Genomic DNA, 17978 nt, shown 5'->3' with positions numbered 1-17978 from the left:
CACCCTCGTGAGGTTTCGGGTTCTCCTTCCTTGGAGGTTTCGAAGCAGAGGTCGGGTGTCCATCTGTTCTGGATGCAGGCGTTCGGAATTCCTGCATCGCAGGGGGGTGGACTAGATGACTCTGGGTACCCCTCTTCCAACTCTATAATTCGATCGTTCTACGATTGTCCAGGCTTTCAGCCTTTTCGCAGCTGCCGGGGGTCGAGCCTGCGACGCCCCGGTTGCTCTATCCACAAGACTGGTGGGCTTCCCCCCAGTTTCGCCCCTGCGCGCGCTGTCCGCTCAAACCGGGAATTTCCTCTCCCTTCCCGTGACGACAGCAAGAGCATGCAGGCGTCACGTGAGCGCGGCGGGGAGAAAGTACACTTCGGCGTGCAAAGCTGCAGGAAGCCTCCTCTCTCCCTGACACGCTTTCCAAGAAAAAACCCAAGAAATAAAAGCCCCCAAAATGCCCGCTTTCAACCTCTCCAAAGAAGCAGTCGTCGGGACTGCAGCGCTGGGGGTGGTTGCTGTTGCTGGATTCCTAATAGGTAAGATCCTGAGACTAAGATCCCTTTGTCCTCTGAGTCCGCCTTGGAAGCAGGATCCGCGTGGGCGCCGCCCTGTTTCGCGTTCGCCAGAGGCTCCACGGCTTGTTGCGCGCGTGACCCGGGCGAGGGTGGAGTCGTGGGTGGGCTGGGTGGCAGGAGGGGCAACCCAAACCCTAGTGAGCTCATGGGTTTAGGGTTGGGGCAAGCCCCAGTCTCCCTTTAACAGGACAAACTGAGGGAGTGCGGGGTGCTGACACTATGTGACACTCAAAAAGGGAAAAATAGGTAAAGGGCCCCTGGATGGTTAAGTCCAGCCAAAGGTGACTACGGGGTATGGCGCTCATCTCGCTTTCAGGCCGAAGGAGCCAGCGTTTGTCCACAGACAGCTTTCCGGGTCATGTGGCCAGCATGACTAAACCGCTTCTGGCGCAACAGGACACCGTGACGGAAACCAGAGCGCACGGAAACGCCATTTACCTTCCCGCCCCAGCGGTACCTATTTATCTACTTGCACTGGCATGCTTTCTTTTTTTAAAATGGATTTTTATTAAAGATTTTCTTGGTTTACAAATGTATGTGCAATCTCTCTTTTTTCAAGTAACATGTTTTACAGATCTGTTTCATTTGTTGAGACATTAGGAAGAAAGGGGGGAAAGAGGTGGAGGAGGGAAAGGTGAGTGGGGTCAGGTGGCAATGTTTCTATTTTACTTAATATATGTGGGGTTTTGTGTTAGGGTCACTTGTGCGGGTTCTCTGCTGTTCACTTGTGTTCCTTTGGAGGTGAGAGAGGTTGGGGTTGGCCTAGGGTGCGGTTGTTTGTTTGTGACTGGCTGTGGTGATCTTTGTTTTCGTGTGTGAGTGGGGTGGGTGGGTGTTTTGGATCAGGTTAGCCATATTGATTTGTATGCTGTTGGTGGATTTTTGTCATTGTCTTGTTGGGCTGTGTGTGTGATAAAGGGGAGCCATACCGGGGTGAAGGCCTCTTCTTCTATTTGTCCCCGTGTCAGTTTCAGTTTATTGGTTAATTTTTCTAGTAAGGCTGTTTCCCATACTATTTGGTACCATTGGTCCATGCTTACTCCTGACAGGTCTCTCCAGTGTCTGGTTATGAAGTTCACTGGCATGCTTTCAAACTGCTAGGTTAGCAGGAACTGGGACAGAGCAACGGGAGCTCACCCCATCACAGGGATTTGAACCGCCAATCTTCTGACTGGCAGGTCCAAGAGGCTCAGTGGTTTAGACCACAGCACCACCCACATCCTTTGTATTCTCGAATGAACGTTTTTTTGAAGCCGAACATCTGACACAGCTTCCAATTGAGTGCAGGAAGTTCCTGCAGCCAATTAGAAGACACTCCTTGGTTTTCAAATGGTTTGGGGAGTCGAACGGACTCCCGGAACAGATTAAGTTCGAAAACCAAGGTACCACTGTATAGTGTAACAGCCCTCCTGTTCAAGGCTGGATGGAGCCTGGTAAAAGGACATGATAGCAGAGTTTCACTGTAGTGCTATGGTGCACTGTTCGGTTTGGGGGGCTGTGGAAAATTCATGTTGTGGCAATCTGCATGCTCCCAGTCCTGTGATGCCCTTCTATAGGGAAGAGGGTGGGGCACAGCCTTGATCTCTACTACCCCGGTCCTAGGGCTCTTGTGCTTTGATGTACACATTGAGTTTGGGATGAGCTTTACCGTTAACTTCCATGAAGAAGACAGGCCTGTAAATAGGCAGATCTGCTTCCACCATTGAAGTGAACGGGGAAACCCTTAGGTGCAAGGGAGTGATGTGTGCATGAAGCCCCACCAGAAATCTTTGGAAGCTTATGGGTTTGTATGCTTGTCTTATTTCTTTCCCAAAAGGCAGAAGATATTCAGGCCTTCCCTTTGGAACTCCCAAAAGCCGTTTCCGAGGGAAAAACAGCCCATTACTGCAGTACGTGCTGGATCACTCCTTGAGGGAGCACCCGGCTTTGAAGAAGCTAAGATTGGTAAGTATGTCTTTCTACTGGGTCTATCTTCCCGACTTCAGCTCTCGCATAAGTGCCCCGTTCAGAGTCCACTTAGGAACTTGCTCGTGCCCAGAACTGGGTTTTGTCTTCTCCATGAGATGATAAGGATAGACATCCCAGAAAAAATATATGGTTGTTTATTTTCTGCAATGGTTTCATTTCGCATCAGAACCGTGTTGTCTCAAGGAAAAGGTATATGGGGCCCACAATGAAACCCACAAGCTCCGCCCCATGTTTCTGTGCTGTTTTCACCAGATAATTCTCATATAGTCTTCTAAAAAACAATAGAATACAGTGGTGCCCCGCAAGACGAATGCCTCACAAGACGAAAAACTCGCTAGACGAAAGGGTTTTGCGGTTTTTGAGCTGCTTCGCAAGACAAATTTCCCTATGGGCTTGCTTCGCAAGACGAAAACGTCTTGCAAGTTTGTTTCCTTTTTCTTAACACCGTTAATACAGTTGCGACTTGACTTCGAGGAGCAACTCATAGAACGCGGTGTGGTAGCCTTTTTTGAGGTTTTTGGTGATTTTTGAAGCTTTTCCAAAACTTTTCCGACACCGTGCTTCGCAAGACGAAAAATTCGCTAGACGAAAAAACTCGTGGAACGAATTAATTTCGTCTTGCGAGGCACCACTGTATCAGTAAAGACCAGGACTTGCCTTTCCCCTTGTAAATGTGGCCATGCTGGGTTCAATTGCAAGTGGAGGCGCATGGTGGCTGACTCAAGACAAGAGAGAGAGGTGCTCAGTTAGGTTTCTCCCCAACCTGCTAGTCTTGTTTGTGGAGGAATTTAGCTTTGCTTTCCTGAGAGAACTTTGCAGTGGCGTAGCGTGGGTTGTCAGCACCCAGGGCAAGGCAAGTAATTTGCACCCCCTAACCCGGTAGGGGCAGAGAGCTGCGAGTGCGAGTGTGCCCCCCCCCCGATGTTGCGGCCTGTGCGGCCGGCCCCCCCTGCACCCCCACACTACGCCACTGGAACGTTGCATCATGTGAACACCAGGCTGTGTTCCTCTGAAGTGGTACTGCTAAGCAGCAGTGAGAAGTAGGCCATATCGTGGCGTGGACTCTCCTTTCCCCTTCCCGCTGTGAACTCGCTGTGAACTCAATTCTAAATACCCTTGCAATTCTAAATAGCCCTATTTAATGCAACAAGAGTTCCTGGCGTGCTCTGGTCCACGACTAAACGACTAAACAACATAAAATGCAACAAGGCTGACCTATAGGTACTTTCTAGGAGCTTGTGACAGCTGAACCTTTCATTGTAGTGAATATTAATTCATGTAACCACTGGTGGAAGAAGAGGGGTGTGGGGGGAGCGCACCACCCCAGCAGTGTGATCCCGGTGGGGCGCCATTGCGGCTGCCCCCGAGTCCGCGCTGGGTGTGCTATGCCCCTAGGGTGCCCTGCCCTGCTCTCCGCCCCCTGGTGCCGGAGCATGAAGCTCTGCCACTGCACGTAACAGTTTTGAAAATGTGTACCCCTGTGTTACCTGTCTGTTCAGTCGTGGATCAATAGTTTCCCTGCTCCCCTGCTATTCAGTGTATAGCCTTTACAATTATTATTGTGGTTATTATTATTATTATTATTATTCGTCAGAGTTACCGGTTGCTTTTTCTTTGCTAAAGGCAACTCAAATGACTTACAGCCAAAGACTTTATGCAGAAACAGGGCTTTTTTTCAGCCGGAACTTGCCCAAACTCAGATGGCCGCCATTGGACTACATGGAATTGGCGGAAATGACTGGTAGAATCCGAGACCAGGGAGAAGAGTCGGTGGAAGAAGATTGGAAGAAATTTAAAGACTATTTACAGAAGTATTGCAAAATTAATGAATGTTAGAATGGTGTTTGATTGAAGTTAAGAGGTTTGTAGCTGTAATGATATAAAAGAATATGGAAAAATTGGATTTCTAAATAGGTAAAAATTTAATGTTATAATATATTAAGATCAAAGATCAGGATAATAAGGAGGGAAAGAAATTGCTGAATTAATTAATTGAATTGGAACACAAAAAAGGGAGGAATGAGGAGGTCAGGGAAACAAGGATATGAATGTAAGATATGGAAAGGTTGATTTTTATTTTTATTTTTTTCCTTTTTTCTGTAAGTGTACTTATTTTTTTATTCTGTATTTTTCTTGTATTTTTATTTTTGTCTTTTACTTTTGTATTTCTTGTTTTTATGTAATTCCTTTTTCTGAAACTTTAATAAATATTTTATATAAAAAACAAACAAACTCAGGTGTCCGCCATTGCCATTCAAAGAGAACAGGGGTGGCATTCATGGAGAGTCCCGGCACCTCTTTTTCTTGAAAGAAAAATAGCACTGTGCAGAAGGTTATTGTCATTTCTCTGGTCATGCAAATGGAGAAATCAGCCAAAGGCAAATTGTGTTCACATGCACAAATAGCCCCCACACCCTATAATAACTTATAGCACTGGTTACTGATCAGTAAGTTAGCAACTTGTAACAAGCAGATGTTCTTTTCTAGGTTACTTGGAACCTTCCCAATAAAAATATGATGGTGTCTCTTGACGAGGCCCAGCTTTTAGCCAACCTGGCGAGGCTGATCAAAGCAAAGAAGGTCATTGAAGTAGGTAAGTCATTCTGTTTATGCAGGGAAGGCTCCAGAATGATCTGTAGGCTGAATTGCAGGATCTGTGGGTCATGTGGCTGTTGCCTGCTAATCACATCTGGAAGAGAGGTGACCTTATGTCCACTGGAAGTCTGGCATCCAGTCACTTACTTTCTTTTTTTAAAAAAAATAATAATAATTCATTGAATTAAAAAAAAAACCCACATAAAAATTCCAGTGCGTTAGAGAGAGAGTGTCAACATCCCATCCTATTTTCCATGACGTTTTTCTTATCTCCCCTGTGCTGTATCCTGTCTTCCCTCTTTTTTAACGTAGTTAAATCTTTCATTCTTTCTGTTGCTCATAGTTTGAAACCTGCTGGCGGGTTCTTCGTGCTATAGTATTTCTTCAAATAATCTGAAAAAGGTTTCCATTCGTCAAAATAAAAAAACACCAGTCATCATTAGATTATCGTATTTTAGCTGTTAGCTTGTCTGATTCAACATAGCCCGTTACTTTGCTTAGCATCCAACCACTTTCTAGTTTCTGTTCTTTGGCCTGTACATTCGGCTTGACTCTAAAGATCCCCGTGTTCTTTTCAGGCTGTGGACTGAGGCATAGGAACAAATACTCCCAATTCTGCAACAAACGTTTGTTCTTTTAGAATTTCTGTGGCTTTCTCAGCATTCAATCCCTGGCCCTCCACCTTAAAACATTGCGTTGGTTTCTCCAAAGAACGCTGTCTCCTGTCTGAATTATCCTAGCTTCTTGGAGCTGAGCTGGCCAGGGCAATGTTGAATGGAAGCCTAGCATTGAGCAGGCTGCAACCTCTTAGGCCAGCCATTCTGAGAAGTCCTATTTTTCCAGGAAGTGGCTTCCGAACTGCACTGCGTCCCAGACCATATTGTAGTCCCAAACTTGCCACAGCTCCTGCAAATGTACATTGGCTGCGGTTAGATTGCTCTGAGCATTGTGAAGTCGCAAGGGCAAACACTATAAATAAGTAAGCATTGAATAATTGCATTTCAGGGCTTAATCCACGGTCAAGAGCACCAGTCTGAGCTGCTTACAGGAAGGGCACGGCAGGGCCAAATGAGAGACAAGCAAAGTCTTCCTGGCTGCATGGGTGGAAAAAACACTTGGCACACAAGTATCAGTTGGGCCGCCTCTGCCACCATCTCCGCTTCTGCATTAGTTACTAGAGACTGCGAGATAATTCGGGGTGGGGCAGAGAAGAGCAATTTGTGGGTTTTGCAGAGACATCCCAAGCATCCGTGCAGGATTGGTCATTGGGCAAAGGACCAAGAGATGTGTGGAGCCTGCTTCTCCCCCCCCCCACTGTAGCTGTCTCATGACGCAATGGCATTCTCCAAATAGAACATGAAAATATTCAAAACCCTACCAGAGAAGAATGGCAGATCAAGTTGATGGATTATGCCGAAATGGCCAAAATGATCAGAAGAATCAGAAATCGGGAAGACCAAAATTTTAATAAGGAATGGGGAAATTTCATAATTTATCTTAAAAACCATTGTAAACAGTTAAAATCGTTAGTAGGATTGGAATAACCCACCCAAGAGGCCAGGATATTATTTTTAATATTGTTCTCTCTCTGAAAACAAGTACTGAAGACATCCACAGTCTCTCATGCCTGGAGGAGGTTGTGTTAAGATACCAGTTAATGGGATCTAGAACTCGTGGAACTCTCTGTGTCGCAGAAATAGGAACCAAGCTCCGACAACTGCCCGTAATTCCTGGTGTGTTTCAGGTGTCTTTACAGGGTACAATGCCTTAAACATGGCTCTGGTCATACCTGAGGATGGCAGAGTCGTCGCCTGCGATATAAGCGAAGATTATGCCAATATCGGAAAGCCAGTGTGGAAAGAGGTAAATGAGCTGCGCCGGCACACCTGGGGATTGGAAGACCTGAGAACCGGAGCTAAGCAACATATTACATGGGAGATCTGTCATTTCAGGCATTGGTTGTCTAAGTTTTTAACTCTGAATCAAATGCGGGGAAGCACGGATTTGGTTGGCGCAGCTGGGCTTATAAGAGTATATAAACGTCTCCCCTTGATGCTGTTTCCTCCTATCTAAATCAGTGGTTCCCAGCCTTTTTTGGGCCATGCCCCATCTAAACATCTCTAAAATCCTGATTCTGCCCCCCCCATGACATATACTGTATTTTTCGCTCTATAAGACGCACCAGACCACAAGACGCACCTAGTTTTTGGAGGAGGAAAACAATAAAAAAAAATATTCTGAATCTCAGAAGCCAGAAGAGCAAGAGGGATCGCTGCGCAGTGAAAGCAGCGATCCCTCTTGCTGTTCTAGCTTCTGGGATAGCTGCGTAGCCTGCATTCGCCCCTAAAGACGCACACACATTTCCCCTTACTTTTTAGGAGGGAAAAAGTGAGTCTTATAGAGAAAAAAATACGTTAATTCTTACTATGGATAAATCACGAATTCCCTGAGGTATCTGAATTCCTGCCAATCACCAGTGCTCAGAGCAGGGGGAAATTCCACAACTGTTGACTGAGTGCTCCCAGAGCACCACTCCCCCTGAATGCGCCCAATGTGTTTTCTGTTTAGATAACCTTTTCTGTTTAGATAACCTCTCCATTGCCACCAGCTGACTGCCGTGTACATGCCAATTTTAATTTTAAAAATGTTATGTCACAAAATATCTTTATATACCGTGTATGAGGCCCCTAGAATCATAAGAAATGCAAAAAAAAAAAAAATCACTGCTAATAACTCATTCTCGAATTGCCCCCCTTAAAAATCAAATTGGGAACAACAGAGCTAAATCTTCTCCTCCCCACCCCCCGGCAATCTGCTATTGGCCCTGTAGAAATACAACCGCCGAAGTGTTATTTGGCACTTACTCAGGTAACTGCTTGCGAAATAATGTTGCAGCCACTCCCTAGCAATAATGGCTACATTACCAGTAACTGATGCTGGCACCATTAGCGTCCCACAAAGTACAGAATGTCTGCAAGTGCCAAAGCATCTTTATGCTCCATAAGTGATTCCGCTGTGACACATTGTTTTGAAATCTTTGCTCTAGCTAGTAAAGGTAAAGGACCCCTGGATGGTTAAGTCCACTCAAAGGCGACTATGGGGTTGTGGCGCTCATCTCGCTTTCAGGCCAAGGGAGCCAGTATTTGTCCATAGACAGCTTTCCGGGTCATGTGGCCAGCATGACTAAACTGCTTCTGGTGCAACGGGACACTGTGACAGAAACCAGAGCGCACAGAAATGCCGTTTATCTTCCCACCGCAGCAGTATCTATTTATCTACTTGCACTGGCATGCATTCAAATTGCTAAGTTGGCAGGAACTGGGACAGAGCAAGAGGAGCTCACTCCATTGCAGGGATTCGAACCGCCGACTTTCTGATCAGCTAGCCCAAGAGGCTCAGTGGTTTAGACCACAGCGCCACCCGCGTCCAAATGTTGTATTCCGTCTTAGGGCATTGGACACGATCTTGCCAGATGTCAAATCCTGTTTTAAATCCTCCCTCCTAACTTCAATGAAGAGATTGAAATATATGCTTGATGCTTTTCTCGAAATATGAGGACTTTCTCCCCTTTTCTGCACGTACATAGCGCAATATTTTTTATCTGAAACTGGTTCTCACCCACTGCCAAGTGTATCCACGGCATATGGTTGCATGGCATGCAGTGGCGTAGCGTGGGGGTGCAGGGGGGGGCGACGCACCGGGCGCAACATCTGGGGGGGGGGTGCGCTCGCACTCACAACTCTCTGCCCCTACCTGGCTCACTCTCTCTCACTGCAGTGCTGGCTGTGCGAATCTGATCCGAGCCGCTGGGTCGCCGCCCACTGTGGAGGGGGGGTGCCAGGCGTGCGGTGCGGAGAGAGAGCGAGGGACTATCTGGGGGAGGGACAGTGCAGCGGCCGCCCAGCGCAGCGCTGAGCGCAGGAGAGAACCACACCAGACCAGCCCAGGCAGCAGCAAGAAGAAGCTGGCAGCGGCGGCAGGTTAGGGGTTAGGGGGCGCAAATTACTTGCCTTGCCCCGGGTTAGGGGGCACAAATTACTTGCCTTGCCCCGGGTGCTGACAACCCACGCAATGCCGCTGATGGCATGGGTGCCTAAGAGGGCAGGAGTGGCTGAGCTGGCGCCGCTCAGATGCTGTTAAACTCCAGCACCTTCAGCCATGAGGGCAATTCTCATGGATGCTGGGACTTGTAGTTCAGCAATATCTGCCACAGGGCATTGCCTCTGACGTGGCGCTATTTTTGTAGATTTTCTTGTGTTCTGAAAGCTGAGCATTCCCATCCTGTAACAAGCAAAGAAATAAAAAAAACCTGCTTATCTCATCAGAGGAGTTAGTTGCCTCTTCCTCCTCCTCCTCCTCCTCCAATAATTAAATAAGTAGAAATTAAAAAGCAAAGAAAAAAGGGTGCGCCATTTCCTTGCCCAGTCATGCCCCACAATTTATTTGTAAGGGGAAATGTGGATATGACTTATATCAACTATCAGCCAACTGGCTTCCATTTGGCAGCGTCCTCTGTGTTTTCATGTTCAGCCCTGAAACAAAGGGATTTCAGAATTTGTGACTTTGGCGGTTTGCTGGAGAAAGGATCCAGGAGGTAATGGTTTGTAGCCTCCAGCTAAGCCACAGCTGAACCACTCAGCTTTTATTTCCACCACCTCTCTGTTTTTCCTCTCAACTCTGATTTCCCAAATCCAGGGATTTAGTGTATTCTGTAAACAACCACCCACCTGGTCAGTTGTGGCAAAAAGGAAACTTTGCAGAAGTTGGGTTTTTTAGGCCACAAGCAATGTACCATATTTTTTGCTCTATAAGACTCACTTTTTCCCTCCTAAAAAGTAAGGGGAAATGTGTGTGCGTCTTATGGAGCGAATGCAGGCTGTGCAGCTATCCCAGAAGCCAGAAAAAGCAAGAGGGATTGCTGCTTTCACTGCGCAGTGATCCCTCTTGCTGTTCTGGCTTCTGAGATTCAGAATTTTTTTTTTCTTGTTTTCCTCCTCCAAAAACTAGGTGCATCTTATGGTCTGTTGTGTCTTATAGAGCGAAAAATACGGTATATAGGTGGCCCATAAAGCTTGCTTTGGGCTAATAACTCTTGTGGAGAGTGGTTTAATGTTCCACGTAATCTTCCCAGTACTCCAATTCACAGACCAGACGAAGACCTCTTAACCTTGGCCTTCAAGCAGAGTAAATGATATCCAATGAAATGGAGAAATTACATATGAAAAGACATTGATTTTGTCAGGCCTTCTGTCTCAAAATCACCTATAGTACAGTCGTACCTTGGATCCCAAATGCCCTGGAACTCGGGACGTTTTGGCTCCCAAACGCCTCAAACCCAGAAGTCATTGTTCCAGTTTGCGAATGTTCTTTTGGAACCCAAACATCTGATGGGACTTCCGTGGCTTCTGATTGGCTGCAAGAGCTTCCTGCAGCCAATCAGAAGCCACGATTTGGTTTTCAAACGTTTTGGAAGTTAAACTGACTTCTGGAACGGATTCCGTTCGACTTCCAGTGTACGACTGTATGCCTTTCCTAGGAAATAACCTTTTACCCCTCTCTCACTTCAGGCAAGAGTGGATCACAAAATTGACCTAAGGATAAAGCCAGCCAGCCAAACACTAGGTATGTCAATAATGCCTGGAAATTATAGAATGTGCAGCTGAATTGTGACGTGTCATAGTGGTTGAAAAGAGTAGATAACAAAATGGGTTCACCAGTTTAGTGGTGTGTCAGGAGAGTGGCTTAAAAAGTGTTGTTTTTTCATAAAGGATGGTTTGCTTTTTGGTAGGCCCCTCACCTCTGAAATCTCAACTTACACAAAATCAAACAATATTATGGCACAGCGCTATTGTACATTAGGCAATGCTAATGGGAGGAGTCTGCTAATTTCACTGAAACTGAACTGTCCTATAGATGTTTCCTATTTGAAATGAAATTGTCCTTTTTTTAATGTCTAGATGAACTTCTGGCAAATGGCGAAGCTGGGACATTTGACTTTGCTTTCATAGATGCTAACAAAGATGGATACAACGACTACTATGAAAGATGCTTACAGCTCGTGAGAAAAGGAGGAATAATAGCAATTGATAATGTAAGCACAGCATGCTTCCTCAAGAAAGTCTCGTGGCACCTTAAAAGTTCTTAACAAATTCATTGGAGCATAGGTATTGGTGGAGCCTGTTTGACAATCAAATACTAAATCATTTCAAAGAATTCCAACAGATAATTTGATTATACGAACACTATAGAATCATTGAATTGTAGAGTTTTCGAAGAGGGGTACCCAGGGTCATCTAGTCCAACCCCCCTGCGATGCAGGAATCTCAACTAAAGCATCCATGACAGAGGGCCTTCCATCCTCTGCTAAGAAACCACCAAGGAAGAAGACTCCACAACCTCGTAGAAGTCCGCTCAACTGTCAAAACAGCTCTTAATGTCAGAAAGCTCTTCCTGGTGTTTAGTCAAAATTTCCTTTCTTGTAATTTGAAGCCATTGTTATAGGCCCTACCCTCCAGAGCAGGAGGAAGCTAGCTTGTTCCATCTTCCATGTAACAGCCCTTTAGATACCGTATTTTTCGCTCTTGGCTCTTGGAAGTCTTGGCTTCCTCTTTAGCCACGCACAACCTCTCCATCCGGGAGAGGCTGCGCACGGCTTTGGCAGAAGCCAAGACAGCGAGCGGGATGGATCCTGCTCACTTTCTTGGCTTCATTTTTAGCCGCGGGGCTGGGGCGGGGGAATCCCAAGCATCCCCCGACCCCAGCCCCCAGAACAGGTCCGGGAGTGGTGGCAAGGTTGTGTGCAGCCTTGCCGCCGCTCCCGGAGCTTGCGGGCTGGGGGAGCGCTCCGAAGATTTGCGGATAGCTGCCTGAAGCCCGGGGAGCGCAGTGGGAGTTGGCACTGTGCTCCCCGGGCTTCAGGCTGCAGACTTCTATCCGCAAGCCTTTGGAGCCCGGCGGGAACTCCCACCGCGCTCCAAAGGCTTGCGGATAGCTGCCCAAAGCCCAAAGCCCAGGGTGCGCAGCGTTGCGCTCCCCAGGCTTCGGGCTGCAGGCTGCTATCTGCAAGCCTTCAGAGCCCGGTGGGCACTCCCGCCATGCTCTGAAGGCTTGCGGATAGCTTCCTGAAGCCTGGAGAGCGAGAGGGGTCAGTGCGCACTGACCCCTCTCACTCTCCAGGCTTCAGCGAAAGCCTGCATTCACTCCATAGGATGCACACAAATTTCCCCTTCATTTTTGGAGGGGAAAAAGTGTGTCCTATAGAGCGAAAAATACGGTATTTGGAGATGGCTATCATATCTTTTCTCAGTTTCCTCTTCACCAAGCTGGAACATTCCCAATTCCTTCAACCGTTCCTCATAAGGCTTGGCTTCCAGACCCTTCATCACCTTGGGCACCCTCCTCTGCACACATTCCAGCTTGTCAATATTCTTACATTGTGGTGCCCAGAACTAGACACATTATTCCAGGTATGGCCTGGCTCCAGGCGTGGCAGAGTAGAGCAGGACTATGACTTCCCTTGATCTGGATACTAGACTTTTGTTGATGCATAGCGTCCAGATCAAGGGAAGTCATAGAAGCCACTCCTTTATTTTTGGGTGACAGCTTTAAAGTGATAGGCCCTCAGTCACATGAGTATGTTTTACGGAGGAAATACTGGCGGTGGTGGACAGAGGGCACATATTATGCCTTCCGAGCACAATTCAAAGTGTTGGTGCTGACCTTTAAAGCCCTAAACGGCCTCGGTCCAGTATACCTGAAGGAGCGTCTCCACCCCCATCATTCTGCCCGGACGCTGAGGTCCAGCGCCGAGGGCCTTCTGGCGGTTCCCTCATTGCGAGAAGCAAAGCTACAGGGAACCAGGCAGAGGGCCTTCTCGGTAGTGGCGCCCGCCCTGTGGAACACCCTTCCAGCAGATGTCAAGGCGATAAACAACTACCTGACATTCAGGAGACATCTTAAGGCAGCCCTGTTCAGGGAAGTTTTTAACGTGTGATATTTTATTGTATTTTTGGTTTTTATGGAAGCCGCCCAGAGTGGCTGGGGAGGCCCAGCCAGATGGGCGGGGTATAAATAATAAATTATTATTATTATATTTACTAACAGGAAGGAAAGGAGGAGAAGGGGGAAAGCATTTGGAACTTGGTTGGGAAGGGAATTATCTCTTGTATCTTAAAAAAATCTCAGTTACTATTAGTCAATTTGTACTGGGGGAAAAAGACTAAAGTACAGTCCCTTGTTTGGGAGTAAGACTGCTTGACTCAACTTATGAGCAAAAATTGAAATATAGAGGGCCTTCTTGGTGGTGGCGCCCGCCCTGTGGAACGCCCTCCCATCAGATGTCAAGGAAATAAACAACTATCTGACTTTTAGAAGACATCTGATGGCAGCCCTGTTCCGGGAAGTTTTTAATGTTTGATGTTTTATCGTGTTTTAATATTCTGTTGGGAGCCACCCAGAGTGGCTGGGGAAACCCAGTCTGATGGGTGGGATATAAATATATCGTCGTCGTCATTAGATGGCTTAAATCTGATTTTCAGAGCTGCAGACTACACTTTTCAAGGAGTATTTTGGTAAATGGGCTGTTTGTTTCAAATCTGGTGGTACATTGGTCAGACTCCAATGTCAGGCCCTAGGCATATATGGAAATAAATATTGATAAAACAGAATGAAATATATGTAAATATAAAAGGTGCGCTGTGCTGTGTTTTTCTTGTAAAAATAAGTATACATTTTCTCTCCCCTGTCCTCCCCACCCTTTCTAATAGGTTTTGTGGTCGGGGAGAGTCCTTAAGCCAGCCAAAGATGACCTAGATGGCCAGCACCTCCATCAGTTGAATGAGAAGATCTTCCGTGATCCGCGAGTGAATATTAGCATGCTCACCATTGGCGATGGGGTGACGTTGGCATTTAAGCTGTAGAAGAGAAGCCCAGGTGTCGTAGATGGGCTGGGCCCTCTAAGCATGGGAACATTGAAGATGAAATGATGTATATTTCTGAACTTGTCTCAATAAAATAGCAACTGACATAGACAAGTTCCTTCTTTTCTCTATCGCAGTCACGGCTGAAAATCATGGAGGGCGCAGGAAAACTGTATTTTGCATGTTCTCAGTGGGGGGAAAACCAAAAATTCCTATTTTCACATGCAAAATCATACAATGAAAATAAGCTTCAAAATACCAAAGGTGTTTCCAGGACACATTGGACACCAGTTGCTTAAACGAGAAATTCATGTTGGGGAGGGGTTCTAGACTAGTCTCCCCAGTATGATGATGATGATGTTGTTGTTGTTGTTGTTTAAATTACTGTATTTTTCGCTCTATAACACGCACCCGACCATAACACGCACATAGTTTTTAGAGGAGGAAAACAAGGAAAAAAATATTCTAAATGAAACAGTGGATGTATGATTTTTGTGGTTCATGCTGTGGCCACAGACATGTGATCTGACAGTGAGTTTGGAGTAGTCCAATGCAAAAATCCTGAGGATCCATGTGGATCCATGCTTTGTAACCACGTTTTAAGTGGAGAGGGAAGGAAAAGCACTCAAGGGACAAGGAGCACGTGTGGGGTGTGTGGAGAAGGATGCTGCTAATAATGCAGAAGAGGGGTTTAAGGGGAGAAGGAGCATGCATGGGGTGGGTGGAGAAAGATGCTGCTAATAATGAAGAAGAGGGGTATAAGGGGAGACGGCTCCTCTCCTCTCCCACTTTGCTCCTTTAAAGCGAGCAGGCTCTCTGTCCCTCTCTCCTCTCCACTTAGCGGCTCTTCTCCTGCTTTGCTGTTTCAAAGCGAGCCACGGAGGAGGGAAGGAAGGGGAACCATGGATCCTCTGCTCACGACTGCAGCAGATCCCCCCGCCACCCGTAGGCATTCCCTCCATAACACGCACAGACATTTCCCCTTACTTTCTAGGAGGAAAAAAGTGAGTGTTATGGTGCAAAAAATATGGTATTTATTTGGTTCTTCAACTTAAAATTTTACAGAGATATATCAAACATAAATCATAAAAACAAGATTCCAAGGAAGCTCTTGGACTTCCATCCTCCCCTTTGTGGGTGCTATTATTCATTTCCTTCCACATCTTTTATGTTAATCCAAACCCTTTACCTCTTCCATTATATCCAGAATCAACCTTAAACTACAAGTGATATTCCAATCCTACTAACGATTTTAACTGTTCATAAATTTTCCCCTTTCTTATTCAAATTTTGATCTTCCTGATTTCTAACTCTTCCAGTCATTTTAGCCATTTCAGCATAGTCCATTAACTTCATCTGCCATTCTTCTCTGGTAGGGACTTTCTCTTCTTTCCATCTCTGGGCCGGTAACATCTGTGCAGCTGTGGGTCGCATACATAAATAGTCTTTTCTTTGGGATTTTGGCACCTCATTTTTTATTTTCTTTGTGTGGTGGATTTTATATACGTAAGATTGACCATGGTTTACTGCATTCACAAGAAAACCACTCCTTCACTGCCCTCCTCCTCCTAGCTCGCCGAAGAGGAAACAAACCAGGCTTTGTGCTTTAGTGTTGTGTCTGAACTAGCTTCTCTCCAACGCTGTCCATGGCTGAGGACCCACAGCGATCCCCAACATGCGCTTGGCAGGCTGCCTCACGCCAGACAAACCCTTACCCATGGATGGCATTGGGATAAAAGGTAAAAGTAAAGGACCCCTGGATGGTTAAGTCCAGTCAAAGGCAATCATGGCGTTGCAGCACTCATCTCACTTTCAGGCTGAGGGAGCCAGCATTTGTCTGCAGACAGCTTTCCAGGTCATGTGGCCAGCATGACTAAACCGCTTCTGCCGCAACAGGACACTGTGATGAGTGCCAGAGCTCATGGAAATGCTATTTACCTTCTTGCCGCAGCTGTACCTATTTATCTACTTGCACTGTTGTGCTTTCAAACTGCTAGGTTGGCAGGAGCTGGGACAGAGCAACGGGAGTTCACTCCGTCGCAGGGATTCAAACTGCTGACCTTCTGATCAGCAAGCCCAAGAGGCTCAGTGGTTTAGACCACAGCGCCACCAGTGTGGGGCCACTTCTCTCCTACAATGATCCTTGCTTGTCTTCTACATTAAAGACACAGAGAGAGCACGTTCATGAAAGGTGCCTCTTTTCTGATCCCATAGCTGCCATCAGGAAAGACCCGCAATGCCCGGCTAGGCCACCAATCGATGAACCATCTGTAAACTTGCTGCAAAAGTTAAGAAGGAAGCAGGATGGAACTGAATACCAAGAATATATTATGCCGCCTCCCATTTCCTCAAAGCGTGGGTGAACCTTGAGCAACTTGTCCCGGGTTGCCTTGCATTCATGACTACTAAATATTCCTTGATTCTTTCTTTGATGCTAACGGCATTTTAATCTGCTCTCCATACCAACCCACTCCAGATATCAATGTTGTGAGTCAGCCTGAGGAGTTTCAGGAAAGCTGTGGCAGGCATGTTTGGATATGTTTTCTGCCGACTCTTCACCAGTAATATAATCACACTTCTCCATCATGAAGGCTTTATGCCTACCTACTCTAGGTATTTTTGTGTGTGTGTGTGTGGAATTTGATCTATGCTGCAAAACCGATTTTGGAGGTGCGAAAACATGGAACTCTCTTGTGCATTCTTCCCTGCCTCTTCGCAAACAGCGGTGTGTCGTCCCCGTCCCCCGTGCCCATCTGTGTTGGAAGCAGGAGAAAGAGAGCTCAACCCTGGTAGAAAAGTTGAATTGTTTCAATGCCCAAGAAGAAGTCCCAACGAGAGAAGAATGGCTACAGAAATGAATGGACCATGCAGAAATGGCAAAACATGTCAGAAGAATAAGAAATCAAGACAGCAAGCATTTTATTAAGGAATGGAAATGGTTCGTTGAATATCTACAAACTGCAAACAGATTAGGACATTGAAGAAGAAGAAGAAGAGTTTGGATTTGATATCCCGCCTTTCACTCCCTTTAAGGAGTCTCAAAGTGGCTAACAATCTCCTTTCCCTTCCTCCCCCACAACAAACACTCTGTGAGGTGAGTGGGGCTGAGAGACTTCAAAGAAGTGTGACTGGCCCAAGGTCACCCAGCAGCTGCATGTGGAGGAGCGGAGATGCGAACCCGGTTCCCCAGATTACAAGACTACCGCTCTTAACCACTACACCACATTGGCAGGATTAGTGTAGAAACCTGCAGTTTCAAAAACATCTATGAAAACAGACGAATAAAGGAATAAGTAGAGATGGTTGGGATATGTGGGGAAAGATGTAAATAAATCTAAGGAAGCACAGAAAGAGAGGGAGGGAAGTCCAAGTTTGAAATGTGAGAATTAGAGTTGAAATGTTTGTTATAAATGAAAATTCGTATAATAATTATTTTTTAAGAGAATTGCCTCAATGCCCTGCTCTTCATTTGGGCAGTGTCTGCCACCAGATGCAATGTGGGGCCCAGGAACTCCATTCACACTTAAATGAATATCCCAATACAAAGGTACATTTCCTGGTTGCCTCAGCAGCAATGCCCTGCGGGCCAAATTACTGTATTTTTCGCTCCATAAGACACACTTTTTTCCTCTTAAAATCTAAGGGGAAATGTCTGTGCGTCTTATGGAGTGAATGTGTGCTCCCTGGGGCTGAGGGGGGGGGGACCCGGGCATCCCCCACTGCCAGCCCCACAAACTCTGGGAGCAGCGGGAAGGCTGCGTGCAGCCTTTCCGCTGCTCCCCGAGCTGCTTTTTGGGGCTGGGGATGGGGAACCCAAGCTTCCCTGCCAGCCCCACAAGCACCTGAGCAGCTCTGGGGTAGCCCGCGCAGCCTCTGCAGGGCAGTGGGGAGCCTTCATCCTGCTGCCCTGGGGAGGCTTCACACGGCT

At 46.6% G+C, this 17978-nt stretch overlaps 1 protein-coding gene and 1 long non-coding RNA gene across 2 annotated transcripts; one reads left to right on the top strand and one right to left on the bottom strand.

The window, feature by feature from the left end:
• Positions 1–329: 329 nt before the first annotated feature.
• On the top strand, positions 330–14144 carry COMTD1 (catechol-O-methyltransferase domain containing 1). The gene is made up of 7 exons (XM_083505543.1): positions 330–530; positions 2386–2513; positions 5025–5130; positions 6877–6995; positions 10700–10754; positions 11090–11223; positions 13898–14144. The coding sequence occupies exons 1-7, from the start codon at positions 449–451 to the stop codon at positions 14048–14050; spliced, it is 777 nt and encodes a 258-aa protein (XP_083361669.1). The 5' UTR covers positions 330–448; the 3' UTR covers positions 14051–14144.
• Positions 5322–10693, bottom strand: LOC310707966. The gene is made up of 2 exons (XR_014526784.1): positions 10412–10693; positions 5322–6038 (listed from the first exon to the last, which is right to left on the bottom strand). It is a non-coding gene; the product is annotated as an uncharacterized lncRNA (long non-coding RNA).
• Positions 14145–17978: the final 3834 nt, after the last annotated feature.

Source organism: Podarcis liolepis, assembly GCF_965112155.1.
Source record: "Podarcis liolepis genome assembly, chromosome: 5".
In the NCBI taxonomy this organism is placed as follows: Eukaryota; Metazoa; Chordata; class Lepidosauria; order Squamata; family Lacertidae; genus Podarcis; species Podarcis liolepis.
Note: the sequence above shows the minus strand (reverse complement) of the source record. Positions and strands in the feature narration are given on the sequence as shown.

Excerpts from the sequence above, each read along its gene's own strand:
- COMTD1 (XM_083505543.1), top strand. The coding sequence starts at position 449 with ATGCCCGCTTTCAACCTCTCCAAAGAAGCAGTCGTCGGGACTGCAGCG. Across the intron at positions 5,131-6,876 it reads AAAGAAGGTCATTGAAGTAG|GTGTCTTTACAGGGTACAAT; the intron begins GTAAGTCATTCT and ends GGTGTGTTTCAG. Across the intron at positions 11,224-13,897 it reads GAATAATAGCAATTGATAAT|GTTTTGTGGTCGGGGAGAGT; the intron begins GTAAGCACAGCA and ends CCTTTCTAATAG.